This window comes from Bombus affinis, chromosome 16 (assembly GCF_024516045.1).
Source record: "Bombus affinis isolate iyBomAffi1 chromosome 16, iyBomAffi1.2, whole genome shotgun sequence".
Taxonomy (NCBI): domain Eukaryota; kingdom Metazoa; phylum Arthropoda; class Insecta; order Hymenoptera; family Apidae; genus Bombus; species Bombus affinis.
Window position 1 is genome coordinate 1,799,627 of NC_066359.1, and position 18,522 is coordinate 1,818,148.

General features: G+C 34.9%; 1 protein-coding gene across 1 annotated transcript in view; it reads left to right on the forward strand.

Moving 5' to 3' along the window:
• Positions 1–18,522, forward strand: part of LOC126925222 (protein qui-1) — a 39,804-nt gene that overhangs the window by 15,557 nt on the left and 5,725 nt on the right. The window contains exons 2-10 of the mRNA XM_050740547.1: positions 7,164–8,163; positions 8,814–8,992; positions 12,375–12,454; positions 13,865–13,987; positions 14,196–14,341; positions 15,599–15,756; positions 16,540–16,932; positions 17,574–17,984; positions 18,156–18,502. Coding sequence (XP_050596504.1) covers positions 8,884–8,992; positions 12,375–12,454; positions 13,865–13,987; positions 14,196–14,341; positions 15,599–15,756; positions 16,540–16,932; positions 17,574–17,984; positions 18,156–18,502 — 1,767 coding nt within the window. The 5' untranslated portion in view covers positions 7,164–8,163; positions 8,814–8,883. The remainder of the gene's footprint in view (positions 1–7,163; positions 8,164–8,813; positions 8,993–12,374; positions 12,455–13,864; positions 13,988–14,195; positions 14,342–15,598; positions 15,757–16,539; positions 16,933–17,573; positions 17,985–18,155; positions 18,503–18,522) is intronic.

The following is an 18,522-nucleotide window of genomic DNA, read 5'->3' on the forward strand; positions in this document are numbered from 1 at the left end:
TCGCTGGCTTGATACGGACTCCGGAATTGAATTATAACTATGAAATTCGCCGTTGTCAAGGAGAATCTGCGCCTGAGCTGCCGGTCGGACGTGTGTTTGCTGTTGAACCGCTAGCGATCCGTAAAATGTTAAAATGTAAAATACCAAAGATGCGATTAATGATCATAAGCGGTAGATGCGATTTAAATAGGCAGAAAAGAAATTTTCATATTGAAAATGAAACAAGAGGAAGGTTCACAAACGACAGGATTATTTTGCCGATCGGAGAGAATAATTGAAGTTATCTACGCCGGTTGATTGGCATCCGGTAACAAATTCCACTGACGACGAAAACAGCCTGGTTTTCAATAATTGGCACGAAGAAATAAAAATAAAAGGCTGCTGGATCGATGATACCGTGATTCGTTGAAAAGAGAACGAAACGGCGATCGAACGATCCGTGAATTAGCAGCGAAATGCTTGCACAACATTCCTATTCAGTGTGGTTCCAGCTTGTGCTCAATCGATTTATATTTCATTTGTAGCAACCTGCCGGAAAATGCGGTCTCTATTGAAAAACAGTTAGAGGAGAATACGCTCGTTTTTACCTTTTATCATCGCTTTCGTATTTCCATGCGCTGCAGCTAGATTGATCGAGGAAACTTTCAAGGGAAATTATACAGTATAATGGATAAATTGAGGGATAGATGGGGTAGGAATTCGATGGGAGGCAAAGTAGGTGACGAAGATATGAAAGTTTAAATGGTGATCGATATTTTAAATCGACCAATTACACTGGCTCACGAAAGTGTTTAGACGCTTACGATTAGGCTGCTGATTTTCATGCGTCTACGATAAAGATGCAACAATTCACGGAATGTGGTACGAGATACTTGATTTTAAAAGCTTCCCAGAAACAGCAACATGCTTTCTTTTCTTCGATGCGACTAACGTTGAAACGCGATAAAATCGGTAGACACCGTGCGTGTTAATAGACGACTATGCGAAAGATTAAGCGTGCCGAAGTTATGGTAAAAAATGCAATGAACGTGCAGCTGGAGAAATAGCGAAAGCAAAGAAATCTCAAGAATCTTTATTTCTACTACGACGAATTTATAGTTGTTTTGATTAAAAAAAAAGACGTGATATTATGTTTATTTAAATGAAAAATAACAAAGAAATATTTCCTGTCGTAGTATATTAATTTTCTTTGTTTTCTACTCGTTGCACATAAAGCGCATTCTTCGTGATCCCAAGGAAAACAGCGAATACATCTGACCTATTTTTTATTATCGTTGTCTCCTTTGTAATTGTCGCCACGATATATGTAGTTCTGTATCATCGTCGTCGCCAATAACAGCATCATCGACATGCTGCATATTGCTGAAACAAGTTGCAATTGCATTAAGAATGAAATAAATTCAACGGTAGGTCTCTTTCGACCACTCGGAAACAACCACGTTCAACGATAAATCATGGAAAAGTAATATTCTTCAGTTTATCTTCGCTAGAACATTTCGCTATTTAAATATCGCCTATCGAAAGCTTTCAGACACAACGATCGACTGCGTTCGACGACAGATTTCCAAGCGAAGCTGAAATGTGCTTGTCCCTTCGTTTCAACGAAATATTTTATTCTGTCGTCGATTGAGCTTCTCACATACTCGTTGAGTTTCATATTAGGTACAGTCATATATGTTATACAAAAATATGTAAAATATGCAAATTCGAGCTGTGAATTTCCATGGATTTATGGGAAATTTGAAACTGCGAAATTCCACGAAATGCACAGAGATCTGAAGTATAGTGCTGTATAATACCTGGTAGGTGAAACAATTTTTTATCGAGGTTCGATTTTTTAAATCGTATCGTCAGAAATATGAATTTGCATAAAAGTGCGCGTGTAGTGTAGTTATTAGCGAAACCAGTAACTTTTATCGATTCGCTAATGGGTCAAAGTGACCCGACTGCTGTTTCTAGCGTTAATAAATGTAAACTAATGTTTTGTTCGCTTCTTACAAGCCTCGCTAATAAATTGACAAAGTGTTATTTTTTTTGCTCGTTTACACAACCGATGAAAATGCTGCAAAGGTATAAATAGAAAGGCATGAACGAAGTATTTGAAACTTGGCTAAACTGTTGTCAAAGAAATGTATTGTTCGAAAGTTCTATCTCGCGCTTTTTGAAACTTTCTCCGGTGTAGCTTGAAAGAATAAAAAGGAAGGAAGAAAGAGACGAAGTGGGAAGAAGAACAATGAGTCCAGCTAACGGTACTAAAGACACATTCTACCGAGTTTTCTTTACCCTCTATTTCACAGTTTCTTCACTTTTCACTAGTCGACACGCTTTTTATATGCCCCCTTTTGTAGTTGTTTCGCTTTTCTTCACGCTTTTCTCATTATTACAGATTTCTTGAATTTAATATCTATTTAAAATAAGGTGTTGCATTTTCTCTAATTTCTCAGACAAAAATTAATCAACGTTGCTTTACGTATCTCTTGTAATCTATATTTCTTTATTTCGGCAACTTGAATGGGAATTTTCAAATTCCGAAAGTCTCCTCCAAACGAATATTCGCTTTAGAAAAGAGATGGTTACTGTGTACCGTGTAGGTGTAAATTGTCTGGAGTTTTTAACAGTCTTCGCGCAGCCGATTGCGAAAACATTTATTGCTTTCGAGTATTTATAGTTGCTACTATAGATACGTTCGGTTTAATCAACTACGTGAAAAAAGCACGACGCTACGAAACATCGAGTAACTAAAATTTTAATTGTTCTACGATATTCCAAGGAATAGATGGCTGTCTCCTTTTTACAGTAAACGTAGTAATATTGTTAATAGGTAATACAGAGAAAACAGTAGTCGTAACAAGAGGACAAACTTTCAGAAGATTATCATGATTTTCAATATTTGTAAGTAATGTTTATTAATTAATAATTAATTCCTCTTGTTCGTTCGTATCGCAGGCTGGCATTGTCTGGTAGCAGATCTCTCTGCGATTAACACGTTGACTGCCACTCGTGCTTTCAACGAAATCTCCTTCAGGTCACGAGTGCCGCTGTACCAAGCGTACTCTGCTGGACTCCCACTTAACTTAAAATCTCTGCCCTAATTCGTTACAATGTTGAAAAGAAAAATGGAAAACTTATTCCTTGGTGAGCCAAATAGCAGCGAAGAAGAAAGCTTTTACGAGGCTTACACAAATTCGGATAGTAGCGATGAGGAAGAAATCAGATTTCCTAGAAATAGAAATAGAAATGGAATTACATCGTTTGATTCTGATTCGGATATTGATAAATGCAATCGTAGTTATACTGAATGTAATGAAGATACTGTTGACGAGATTTTACAAGAATTGGTCATTGAGGAAGAAGGAAGAACTGATGATACCGAGGAAAGTACAATTCAATTTGGTAAATGGACTGAATTTAGTGGTCGGTAGAAGTCATTTCCTCTTCCTGAAACAGACGATCTCATTAGGCAATTACCTGGCGATGTCAATCCATATCATGTGTTTGAGTTGTTCGTCGATGACGAAATAATAAACTTGTATCAGAAAATTGCAACAAGCAAGGATGTAAATACTAGAAGATTTAGAGAATTATTAGCTGAAAAATTATTAGGGTTGTCTGAAAATACAAAAAATCCTTGCATTTGACGGAGTCAGTATAATATCGCCGTTCGGAAAAATGATTCCGAAAGAAGACACGGCAGAATTTAAAGAAAACAACTTATTGTCCAAATTGTCCCAATCAAACTCACCTTTGTATAGAATGCTTCAAGCTTTTACATTCTAAATAATTTTCTTAATAAATCATTTTCGTATTACTTTTATAACAATTCAATAGAGTTTTATTACTTCCTGTGGAATCTCTTTTCAAATACCTGCGACGATCCTTCGCAAGTAGTCAAATAAATAGTCACCCGAATACAGGTGACGCGACTCAACCAAGAACTTTAGTGTCACCCAAATACGGGTGACACGGTCATACCAAGAGCCCGCGGCCACCCGAATCTAAGTGACACGAAGCCGCCAGAATTTTTCGTCACCCATATTCGGGTGACACGGTCATGCCAAAGCCCGCTGTCACTCGAATCTAAGTGACAACGTTGTCAGAAATTTCTCCGTCACCCAAATATGGGTGACACGGTCATGCCAAAGCCAGCTGTCACTCGAATCTAAGTGACAACGTTGTCAGAAATTCCGCCGTCACCCGAATACGGGTGACGCGACAGTCGACGTGTTAAACTACATTGTCGATTAGTGGATCGCAGAGATATCTGTGCGGTAACTCAGTCGTGCAATTAAGTATCGATGAAACAACAGAGATATTACTGTTATTTGAAATGCTGCAAAGCACCAGGAATTTCCATCTTAAACGAGCCACTCGGATGTGAAACGACTCGTTTCCCTTTTTCTTCGTTGAATCTCGTTAATCAATGGATCTGATTAGAACGGATCGATTTAACCTGGTATAATTGTTCGCCAGAACTGCTCGTTAACCAAATTCCCCAGCAATCTTTCATCAGCACCCTCGAGCATAATAGACCGCCGTCTCATCTGACCTGGATTTCCGACCTCAGCGTCACTCGTGTAATCTCTTGTACTCTCGACACTGAGATCTTCTGTCCACATTTCAATTATACCGCGATAATCATGCTAATGTTCACAATACGTACCAGGCACATCGTCGCATGTCCAAGATTTATCGAAACTAGCGTTTGATACGTAACGCATTCACCGAACAGACGATTTTTCTTCTTTGTAAAATGTATTGAAACGTAGAATGAATTAAAAATGAAACACGCGAATTTATTGCGCGTATGTTTAAAAAAATAAATAATTTACGCACGCTTTGCACGATCATAACGCTCTGCTGCAGGAATTTGTCACACCACGTACTCGTGACACGCTTTTAAGGGCGAGCAGCATCTTTTTATCTTCAACAAGATACTGCACCTCCCAGCTACGCTCGTGATGCGATGGTCTATCGGCTCACGTAGTCTGAATCAGCACGACCGTCAATTTGAGCACTCGCGTTAACTACAAAAATTCCATGTCTCTCCTCTTGAATTTGCAGTTGGAATCTTGCTTCTACCTTAGTCAATGTTAGATTTATCATTCAGAGCGCGTATATACACTTGGTGTATACACTTTGGGACAGTCTGTATCAAATAGAACGACTGTTATCAACATTGGAGACCCACGGTGTTTGGAAGAGTGCAGGTACTCATAGACCTGTCGGTGTAAATGTACTTTTTCAAACTTCCCTTGCAAGGAGATATGGACACTTATTTTTCATAGAATACGCGTTAGTTAAATATATTGGGTTGGCAACTAAGTGATTGCGGATTTTGTCATTAGGTGGTATTGACAAAATCCGCAATCACTTAGTTGCCAACCCAATATATTCATGTATGTATATATATACATATATTTATGTATGTATTTCGTTTTATAAGGAAATTATAGATGCCCAACATTTTGTGTTTCAATCTATCGTTCCGATAGAACAAAACGGATCACGCATGATTCAATAAAATAGTCTAAAAGAAAATGTCGCGCGTCTATTATTTCCTCGTGAAACGAAAGAAACTTTTCGGACGACCTAATACTTATCTACTTATGGGGGTGTCCTGAATTACAATGTCCTAAAACAGTTTTTTTATGATCTTTTTTTAGAAGGGAAAGAAAGAAATGAAGTTATTGAATTTTGAGGTATGATCTTGTACATATTTAACGAATACAAAGAATTTTTTTAAAGTAAAAAAAAAAGAAATTATGACAGATTTCCAAGCCTATTTCATGGGCTGCAGTCTTCAATCGACGGGAAAGATCCACCTCGTAATTCCTGACTGAAACAAAAAACCAAAAATGGATTAAATTATTATATATTTTTCTTCTGGGCGAACTAAACAAAGGCAGAGAAAAGTTTATTTAAATAATTGTTATAGCACCGTAAAGTCTATTTAAAAAAAAAAACACATTTTTTTAAACCCATCAAAATTTTCAATTTCACATTTTTTTCTGCCTTTGTTTAGTTCACCCAGAAGAAAGATATATAATAATTTAATCCCTTTTTGGTTTTTTGTTTCAATCAAGAATTACAAGGTGGATCTTTCCCTCCGATGGAAGACTGCAGCCCATGAAATAGGCTTGGAAATCTGCTATAATTTCTTTTTTTACTTTAAAAAAATTCTTTGTATTCGTTAAATATGTATAAGAGCATACCTCAAAATTCAATAACTTCATTTCTTTCTTTCCCATCTAAAAAAATCACAGAAGACGCTTTTAGAATATTCTAATTCAGGATACACCATAAAACACATGATGCGTCGAGTTTAGCCAAATACAACAAGTGGTCAAAGAGCTGTTAAATCGTAGGTAATACGTTTAGCAGTAATAAAATTTCTTGCTAGAAACTAAATTGTCCCTTAACCATGGCGTAAGCACGTTTCTAAAGTGATTAGTGTGGCTTGCTATGCGGCAAATGGCGAAATAAGGAGAGGCGTCTCTTGCAGTTTGTATTTCTTAAGGGTAGCATTGGCAATTTTTGTTCTCTTCTTTAAGATAAATGTCGATGTAACCAGAGTTCCTTTCTACCTTTTGCTTGCTCCTCTAATTTTACATTCAGTGGAATTTTCTGTTTTTTTCACAATCCCATGGCTTGGCGTTCACGTTGCCGCGTGTGGCAAATTCTATTCAGCATAGATAAATGGAAATTGAATTGGCCAAGTGGATGAAAGAGATGCAGCGCGCATTGTTGACGTTATAAGTACAGACAGTATTATTATGGAAATTCATTTTGACCAAGTATTGCATATTAGCGCAAACTTGGCTAGCTATGCACTTTGATAAATAATTCGAATGCATCGATGGACGTGAACGTTTCTATGAAACCGTATAATTACATCCGACCATGATTATCTAATTAATTAATGAATTAATTTATTATAGCGAGTGGTAATTTTATGCGTTTCGCTGCTTTCCGATATAATACACCGAAAATTTATTATAACGAAGAGCATGACTGTACTAATAATAAATTGCAATTCAAAAGTTGAAGGACCGGCGACTTATCCTTCCTTTGAGACTTAATAATATCCGGGTGTGCGTTTCAATTAATTTCGCATTGAAATACTAAATGAAGTCTGAGCCAGCTGCTTCGTTTCTCTGTTACAGAATCACCAGAATAGCGAAAGAAGAGTAAAGAGATGGGTTCAACGTAATTAACGAGGAAGAGTCGAGCGAACAGGAGGAACATGAGTATGATATTCGTCATTTGACTAGGACCATAAATCAGCAATATAAATTCAGTACAAAGAGAAAGAGAGAGAGAGAGAGAAAAAAGAAAAGTCTAAAAAATAAGCGAAAAAAAATAATGAATGGATTAGAAATTCAGGAAGTTTTAAACTTTTAAGAAGAAAAGGGAAACGAAATCAAAGGGAATCACTTGCAAGGAAAGTACAATAAAGAGGAAGAAGATAAGCGAAGAGGAGTAAGGAACAAAGACAAAGCGAGGACAATCTAGAACAAAGTTACCTAATTAAATTAAAAACCGACATACATTGATTATTAATAGATTTAATCTATTGTACGTATTTCTATTGACGACTGAGAGTATATATATATATATATGTATTCATCTATGTATATTATATATTAAAGATTAATACGAGAGATTATTATGAATCATTGTTAATGTTAAGGGATATTCGATGTTTTAAAATATTAACGAACGAGAATTAGTACGAGCTGTGAAAAGGGAATATTTCGATTTTATGGATTGTATCGTCGATTTAATATTTAATTGAAAACATGCGGAAAAACGAAATAATTTCCTAAGGAAATTCGAAAAGGAGAAAGTATAAACAGAGAAATTATAGGCAGAATAAACGATAAACGATTAAACGATAAAACAAAAGGAAGAGATTAATCAATTTATGAAGAAACGATATTATAGGCGAATATAATTCGTTGTACTTGAGAAATATATAATTGTATATGTAGATGTTAAAAATATACTGTTGTATAGTTGTATAATATCCATGGGGGTCCATGTTTAAAGAGATTATCGAACAGAAGAAAATTTGTTTTCATTGTTATCACTGAAGATAGAAGAGAAATATTAGCAGGGAAAAGAAGAAATCTTGAGAAGGAAGAAGAATCTTTACAGATAGAGGTGATTATTTATTTAGTATAAAATATCTAATATTTCACAGGATGGTAGCTTGTTTATTGCATTATTTTACTGTTTATTATAGATTTGATTGTATAATAGTGTTCTTTAAGTTATTTTATGCCATTTTCCTGATTATTTTTTTACAATAATTTTAAATGAAAATCAATTGAATAATCGAGGCATCGTAATTCTTTTAATAAAAGGTATTTTCTTCTGATTCAATATATCTTTTTATTAATCCTATTTTTGTTAAAACAAAGCTTCGTTTAAAACGATAAATTTATGATTGCCATTGTCTCAGTTGCAAACTTATAAATATATTAAACGAGTAAAATTCAATATGTAAAATTTTAATACACATTCGTAATCGATAATTATGACTTGTGAAGAACAATTATATATATTTGAATTTTATTACTACGAACGATAATTAAGAACAATTAATAAAGTATCGTGAAAATTCCTATTTTATTATTAACATTGAAATATTCTGTTGTCATAAACTTGGATTTTTCATCATTAAAAATTTACTCTCGCAAAATATGTGCCAAGATATAAAACTTGAAATATGATGGAATTGTGTCCACGTTAAAAGTTTACCCTGCCTGCTCATACAACAACCATTTAATCCTTTAATCACTTTGCATTAGTCTGAGCTTTAGAATACCTTCACGAGGGGGAGAATGCTGCTCTGAATTGCGAGGCCAAGGCAACACCAAAATGAATTTGGAGGTGGAACTTATCGCTGGGGTGATTAAGGGTGGGCCACCCCCTAAAAATTTGCCCGCACCGAGGCTCATTAAAATCTTCATCGCTGGAGAACGGAATGGTCTTATCTGCTAATCACATTCTTTTATCGATATTCTAACTTGCTTATGTCTGTTTCCTCTTAAATGACACGTTTTTCTTTAAATACAATTACTTACGTTTTAATATCGCCACATATCACCGTCTTTGTACTTGTTGCTTTAAACAATTTTCCCCTAACTCAAACATTTAATTGTACGATCAGAGATTTGTATTTGACAAATAATTTGAAGGAGAGCAAAGAATCGGGTTGAAAGATTTTCTTGAAAAAGCAGCAGCAGAAAAATGTGTCATTTAAAAGGTACATTTATTTGTAACACGTGTATCCTCATCGTTAATTCATCAGGCACCAATATTTAAAAGATAAATGATATTCATATATTTATAAATAATGCTTCTTCTCTTTTAAAATTCCCATTTACTTGCTTAATACAGGAATGAAACATTTTTAATTCATAGAATTTGTTAATGGATTTTTAAATGAGGAAAGAAGAAGAGAAAAACGTTCACAGAAACTCTGGTCGAGTTTAATTAACAATTTCGATCACGTTTCTAACAAAATTTTTTAATGGTTAATGTGGCTGCAAATAGTAAACGAGAAAGATGGAAACAAGGGAATATTATTATTTCAGATTCTTTCTTTCCAATATTATATTAAACGAGAGAAAAGAAGCTAAATAGGAAAAGAAAAATGTTTGTTGGAAATATCTTTGGTGTCTGACGGGTTAAACCAATACAAAACGCTTTGTTTGTTAATTTATGAAATAAATCGTGCAATATATGTTGGCGTGCATATTTATTTCTGTGAGTCGATGTGACCAATTAATTATTTTCTCAGTTCGTGTGTTCGTCTTTTGATATGCTTGTGTAGCTGTCGATTTTTGTTCACAATTATTTATTGAACCTGTCTGTCGAAAGGGGCTACGTAAACCTTGGCAAGATAATAAAATACAAATTTTCATTCGAAGTATCTAAGAATAAATAATCTAAACGTCATGAATTTTTACATCGAATTTCATCTAACAATAAAACTTAGAAATACCGATAAATTTAATATTTTCATTATCATTTATTTATTGCGTTTATTTTGTTCTATTTATTACATTATTATTGTGTGATTAAGACGATTAACAAATTGAATATTTAATTCTTATAAAAATATAAAAATATGGAACCCATAGGTATACGTAGCCCATCAATTTGCTTGCGTTTTAGACGACGAATGCGTTTCTCTGTGTACATACACGTCATTTCCTTTCGATATCTGTATACTTGTCACGAATGTTGAATGTATTATACATATACGTACATGTATATACACTGGTGTGCAAAAGTATTTGGATAAACAAATGCATAGCGCTGTTCTGTTGAATAATCTGCAATCAAAGAAATTCCATTTAATTCTTTTATTTAAGCACATCTTCTATAAAAGAAAACATTATGCTGTTGTATTTAATAAATACTATTTGTTATTACATGTGTATTGTATGCACAATATGTAAGGATGCCCTCAGACAATTAATAATATTGTCAATGTTTCAAGGTTCTCACATCATTGTATAATATTGACGATACTGTATTAACAATACATATTGATCCTTTTAGTTGAGAGTGTTCAAATATTGACAATATACAGAGTGTTCACGGTATTAGTTCCCAGCGTTTTTCTTGTAAACGATAGCTATGAGGGGAAAGTGAAACCGAGTTGAGAAGAGAGGTGAAACCGAGGAAAGATAAATGCTTGAAAGTGAGCTACACACTCGCGGTAATATCTTTCTCTCAAGTGCAAGAATGCACGTGTATCTTGCAGTTGCACTGCTCTTTTATAAATGAAAACTTTCCTCTTATTTTGCATACATGGAATCCTCTCGTCGTTTTACTAAAAGAAGTCTCAGGGTAACCATGGTTGAAAACTGATTAGTGTGAAAGATATTTTGTATATACATATAATACAATACAATGAAATATAATGCAATATAATGAAATTATACAATACAATATACAATATAATGAAATTATACAATATAATATACTATATAATGAAATTATAAGATACAATATACAATATAATGAGATTATACAATACAATATACAGTATAATGAAATTATAAGATACAATATACAATATAATGAAATTATAAGATACAATATACAATATAATGAGATTATACAATACAATATACAGTATAATGAAATTATAAGATACAATATACAATATAATAAAATTATAAGATACAATATACAATATAATGAAATTAGTAGTAGAATATTATGAAAGACAAGGAAAGACATAACGCAATAATACATTTTGTATTTATGTTCACTTTGCCTTACGTATGACAAATTCTATCAAATTATAGTAAAAACATCTTTTAAACTAACCAGTTATCGACCATGATTACCCTAAGAATTTCTTTCGTAGAACAATCAGATAATTCGATGTACGTAAAAAAGAAGAAAATCTCCATTTTAAAAATTTGCTTATTTCCTGCAATTTGCTTTGCGTGTCACAATCTATCCTGTATATCGATAGTCTGACGGCTCTCTGACATGCCAAAATAAAGTATTGGAGAGAAAATGATGAAAAACTTTTGCACCACACTGTGTATATCCTGTTCGCATGAACCGGTGAAGGCAACGAGGGGAAATTAATATACTTTGTTAATCGTTGAATAAACCAGTTTGTCGATCCGTTCACTTGTTTGTCTGTTTATAAAATTGTCCATTTTTCCCTGCCAGTGCTTTCATTCGATGTTCCCACCTACTTTATTATCGTTTTATTTTATCGCACTCTTCCTTAGTTCTGTTATATGGGGTGAGCTACGAAAACTATTCTGTGCAAAGCTGTTTCAATAAACGTGGATCCGGGAGATGCTTCTTTAAAGAGTTATCGCCGGAGAATTCCCGGTTTTTCAGGATCGTTGAGCTTTTACGTGCGAAGAAAATGAAAGAATGATGTCCAGGAGTAAAGACCATAAAGAAAAAATTCTGTCCTCTACCAGCGAAGAAATAAATCTCGAAGATATTCTCTTTGCTTTTCGTAGAAATTGGCTTTTTCCATTTAAAAAGGAAATTAAATTTATTGCACAGGGATAAAAGAATTGCACAGTCTCGCAGATATTTCGCCTGATTTTTATATTAATTTACTTAGCTACACTTTTTTATGATCTTTGCGACTAGACGAACGAATAAAATCATTTTCAGAGTTAAAGATCGAATATATTATCGGAGGAATATTTCCTATTTGGGGAGAACCGAAAGCTTTATCAAATTGTTCCAAGTAAAATTATACGCGCATATGCTTCTTATCGATGTTTCTGGCTCGATATCTGTTTCACATTCTTTTTTTTTCCTTTTTGGGTCACGCCGTTATAACACTTTTTCTTTGTTTCTAATATTTCCAGAATTTATCGAAGAAAGGAAGCAATTATTGGAACTTGTCGGGCCTGAACTGCAATCGATTTACGACGACATGGGAATCGAGGTACGAAAAACAGTGGAATTTCCTTAATGAATTTTCCTTTGTAGCTCGTTAAACTCTACAATTTAATTCAGTCAACGTTCCTTTGTAGTTTTTACTACTTTTTTCCAGGTAATAGTTTAGAGCTGTTTTATTCAAAATTCATTTAAAATCAGCGTTGATTTGATCTCTAAAGTAAATCGTAACGAAACATATTATTTTCTGGAAAAATCCGCGAACGTTTCAAATAATACAAACTTTGTATTTTATAACGTTAAGGGCATTTCATTCGGAAATAAAGTTTATTATAATAAAATAGTAATAATAATAATAATATTTATTTTTTTATTTATTTTTCTGTACATTCGACTGCACGTTTATGACAAGGAGGTCCTTTCACACAGCCGATTGCTTTCCTCAGTACACATTTTCTTATTTCAGGGATAATTATTCTTCAGCTTTATAGCATACGCAAATGTAGTATACAGATAATAATAATATAATATGCTTGTATATGCTCGAACATAATATCAATATAGCATAAAGTAGTATAATAATATTCAATTGTTCTTGTGGATGTCGCTGGATATCTATTTCTTAAGGGGGTGTCCCGAATTAGATTGTTCTAAAACAGCGTCTTTTTGTGATTTTTTTTAGAAGTGAAAGAAAGATACGAAGTTATTGAATTTTGAGATATGGTTTTATATATATTTAACGAATACAAACAAATTTTTTTTAAGCTAAAAAAAGAAATTATGACAGATTTCTAAGCCTATTTCATGCGCGTCTTGTCGCTGCGGTCTTCACTCGGCGAGAAAGATCCACCCACCAATGTAATTCTTACAACAAAAAACAAAAAACCACAAAAGGATTAAATTATTATATATTTTTCTTCTGGGTGAACTAAACAACGGCAGAACAAATGTGAAACTAAAAATTTTGGCGGGTTTAAAAAAATGTGTTTTTTTTTTAAATAAACTTTTAGGTGCTATAACAATTATTTAAATAAACTTTTTTCTGCCTTTGGTTAGTTCAGCCAGAAGAAAAATATATAATAATTTAATCCCTTTTTGGTTTTTTGTTTCAGTCAAAAATTACGAGGTGGATCTTTCCCGCCGATTGAAGACTGCAGCCCATGAAATAGGCTTGGAAATCTGTTGTAATTTCTGTTTTTACTTCAAAAAAAATGTTTTTGTATTCGTTAAATATATATAAAACCATACCTCAAAATTCAATAACTTCGTTTCTTTCTTTCCCTTCTAAAAAAAATCACAGAAAACCCTGTTTTAGAACATTATAATTCAAGACACCTCCTTAATGTCATTACTATGAAATTCTTAATAAAATTAATTAAAGTCCTCGATCATTTTTCATTTATTTTCTGTTCTTCTATTTGCGTGTTCGAACGACTGATTAAAAATCGAAACACTATAGGTTCTGCTGGTGGATATGCAATACGCAACGAATGTGAATCCTGATAGAAATCCATATTTAGCTGAATACTTTTTCGACGAAATACACGCCGCTTATCAACACTCGAGGGGTTGTTTCTTATTGGTAAGCTTTTGTCAACGATAAGTTCCAAAGAAAAATTTCTTCATTTCCTGCAGAAATTTTATTTGAGACGGAGATGGAAGAGTTATTATCGTCCTTTTTTTTTTTCTTCTTTTCCACGAATCTCATTCCATCTAAGTAACACTTTCACATTGCAATTAATACCTTTTGAATGAAATGATAATTAAATGAAATACCCTTTCGTTTGAAGCTACTAATCGGTGACGAGTACAACGTAGGATGGGTGCCAACGAAGCTCACTTGCGGAACGTACGATGTTCTTTCAAGTCACTGCGACAATATGCAAGAGTACTACGAACGCGACAGCAATGATTGCTACGTTCTAAAGGCTGGCAGGCAAGTAGTTACTTTTTACTGTGCCGTTGCATTGATGTGGAATGCGCGGTTGGTGAAGGCGTGAGCGAGGACAATAAAAAAGAAAGCTGCTTTTATTACTCCGAGTTGACCCACAATTTCCACTGTCTTCATTTTCACTTTCTTCCTTTCTTCTGCTTTACCCCATATTTCCTTATTTTTCGCTTTATGAACTAATAAAATGAATAATAAATGGTAAGTTTCATTGGAAATGATTTTACTTGCAGAACATTCGACTATATCCGAGTAATAACGGAGAATAGAGAATAACAGAGGTAACAGTTTTAGAATTAAAGGGGAGATTCTGATATTAGTTGAAGCGATCTAACAGATGGGGGCGAAGCTCGATGAATCCAAGTTCCTATCACGCAAATCTGAAATCCTCTTTCACGTGTCAACAAACCTTCATCAACTCTATTCTGCGTGAAAGTTAGTTCGATAACTTCGTTTCGACTCCGACTGCCTCGTACTGATCGCGATTCCACTACCTTTACGATAATGTACCTGATACTATAGTTCAGAAAGTTAGGAACATCAGAGTTCAGGAACGATATATAGATTTGAGAATTTCATTTTTATTCGAATAGTTTGATGAAAATTCAGCAAACCCTTAAATTTGATGCTCGGCGTATGTTTATTGTTTTATAATATTTATGCGATCACTTGACAAATACAATTGCCATTTTTATAAAAATTTCGCCTTTTCCTTTCTATTTTCACCCTAACTAATTCTTTTTACCAAGCTCGCTTCGTACTTCCCCTTTTAATAGGCTTCTCGTTTGCCTTTTGTCAGCCCAGTTTTCGCATCTGCTCGAGATTTCCCTGTCGCCTTGAACTTACTTTTCCATCCGTTCCAATTTTCATCCTTCCCTTTCTTTCTTTTCCTTTTTTCCCCTAGTCGTTCCCGTCACTGCTTTCCTAAAGCTTCCACAATTACTTTTCTCTCGGCTGTTCTTTCGCTGAATTCCTGCCGCTTTCTACTGGAAATAATAGGCTCGTACCATTAGCTTCAACCGGCGATTCCATGGAAGAAACGAATAATTTTAATAGAGAAGAGTACAGAAGTTCGCGCTAGCATTTTGTTCCACGTAGCTGCATGATATCTTTCGCCAAGCTTCGGCAAATTTAGATAGAAGATAGGAGTGTGAAATAGTAATGTGAAAAATAATGGAAAATTGAATATAGTAGATATTTGATATTTATGGAGTATCGTCCACGTTGGAAAAAATGAATTAACAGATTAGGAACAGCGGAAGACGATTGGCAGAATTCGGAACCAACGATAAGGTTGGCGTTGAAGAAGGCTGCGGAAGCTGCAATTTCGCAGCAATGTGATGACGAAGAAATTAAGAATATATTGAAGAGCACTGCGGAGAGACAGCTGGAGTACGCTTTGAGTAAGCTACTGATATTAACATATATTTGTTCAATTGCTCTGGTCTGCATTGAATTAGCATCACATGCTTCCCATTGAATTAAAAATTTTAATGTGATTTTATTTTAGGTGTACAAGCGAGTGCAAATTTTTCATTGAAATTCAGTTTATTAAAAAAAAAAAAAAAAGGAAGAATACCGCAAGTTGTTCGATCAAAGTGTTCATCCTTGCTTCCTATACACCTAAGTATAGGACATCTGTTAGGCGTGTGTTAAATTCCATCAGGGAGAAATGTTGTATCTTCCAACCGAGGCTCGATCGTCAGGACATTGACAAAGGAGAATGTTCTGTGAAATTGCTGTCTGCCAACGTTACGCCACACGCTGCTTCTGCGACGGAACACATGGTAACGAATGTTGCTTGGGATGTCCCGTAGCACCAGCTTATTCACTAGATAAAATGACTCGATGATTGGATCTTGCCCGGAGACAGCATTTTTCCGTGATGGAATGCTTCACTTGCCTGATAGATGGCTGAAAGTTACAGCAAGCATTTGCTGTATTTTTTAAAAATGAAACTTGAGTTTCATTGGAAAATTTGGATTATTCGTTTGCACATCTGATAGTTGTGAAGAACCCGTGTATATGTAGTTAAAATTTTAATTTATTTTTATAAAAATAGTTTAACACGAGATATTCCACTAAAACACCCACCTGCTGTTAACGTAATTTGTCAGAAAATACGACATCTCTGCCACGTGATTCCTTTTCTCTCTGCCCTGTCACCCTAAAACAAATTTTTCCAGAGCTGGACGAAACAGGAGATGGTGTAATAGCCGTGACACGTTTGTGGAAAGGCAAGAAAGCCGCCAGAGCAGTGTCTTCGTTGACGTCTTTAGTGAACAGTCGTCTCCCACCTGACAATATAATCAACGTTGAAGTGGATCAAAAACAAGGTGGAATTAATCCTGACAATAGGTCGCACAAGGGTTACCTGGCTCATCTTTGTCGACTTGTGATGAATCGCGTGCAGAATTTGGTAAACGCCTCCATCGAGGCGGACCCGGAAATTAAAAGTAAGAAGAAGATGGTGCAGGAGATCTACGCGGAGAGTTTGATGCATTTGGCACTTCTCAGGCAAATTACACCTTACGAGGATAACGAGAACGTGGAGAAGATCAAGGAGTTTTTGATAGCTGGTGAGATTAATAATAACAATTTTGGTGTCTAATTATGAACAGAGTGGTTCATAAGCATGTCAATTGGCTTTGCTTTAATTTTAATATCATAGTTTTATTATTCGCTTAATGTTAGGTGAATTCGCTAAAACGAAATTCAAATGTAATTCATTACCATCGAATTAAGTTTCAATTTATTCCACTATACCTGCGCAAGCCTTCTAAAGCGAAAGAATTTTTTAACGCAGCAAAGTAATGGCAGAGATTTTAATTGAAACATTTAATTCGTCGTCTCACGCTATCCAGAGGCATAATCCTTTGAACGTTTGAGAATATTAAAGGCAGAGGCACGTGCACGATTCCTCGGCAGAACACTTTGATGTCTGTTTATTAAAGCAACAGCTCCCCTAACACACTTTTCTGCCTATTAATTTCTATCTTACAAGGCAGTTTGCTTTGAACAGATTCCGTATCGTATTACTCGTCTAAATTACAGTAAAGAAGGAAAAACCAAGAGGGTTATATTTTATCCGCGATTTTATGTAGCTTGGCAAGTTGCTTGAACGAGAAAATTAATTTTTTAAAGCAATGAAAAAATGTTTATTATGTTTTTCAAAGTGCATCTATTTACCTTTTACAAGCTATTTTTTTATATTTAACAGGCAAATCGCAGAAACACGGTCCGATATTGATAAAGGGTAGCAAGTATTCTGGAAAATCATCGTTATTGTCAAGAATCTATGCGGATGCCTCTTCCTGGTTGGATTGCACCACGTTTAAAGTGGTTCGACTCTGTGCTTCCACTCCTCGATCAGCGTACAGTCTCGAGTTACTTCGAGTGCTCTGTCAACATGTAGGTTTTCTTTCTGGTTTATTGGACGGGAATCTTCCTAAAGACGCCTCGTTTGATCCGCTTTACCTGAACAATTGGTTGGGCCAAATTCTGAGGCGCATCGAAGAGCAACCAATGATGGAGCAACTGGTGATTCTTCTCGACGATCTTCATCGATTACATCCTCTTGACTGCGATATCGTCGCTGCTCTGTCTTGGTTGCCCTTGAATCTTCCACCAGGTAATTGCCATTGCTAGAATTTCTGAGCGATGGTCACAAATGTTCGCAAAGTTTCAAATATATCATTATATAACGATAATATATACGATATACAATATATAAATAAATAAGAAAGCAAACAACAATCGTTGCAATGCATAAAACGAAACGTACTCTGTTCATTCACTTTAGGAGTGCACTTAATCGTGACTACGGCTCTTCCACCGGAAGTGCTGCGTCTCACCCCAATACAAAAGGAAAGACTACGCAGCAATGAAATTTTAATCGAACTGCAAGATCCGGGTACAGATTTCCACGAGACAGAGAACGTTTTCGACACGTTAGAGAAATTTATAGGTGAAAACGCGGCTAATAGAATCGGTGCCATTTTGGCTTCCACGGAGTATGGTTTATCCGAAACGGAGATTCTCGAAGTGATCATGCCAACCGGAGGCGACGGGCCATTATTTCTAAACGAAGGGCTGTTCAATTTTGGCAGCTGGTGCTTGGTGAGGAGAACCTTCAACGAATATCTCAAGGTAAGTTTCGTTTAAATTTC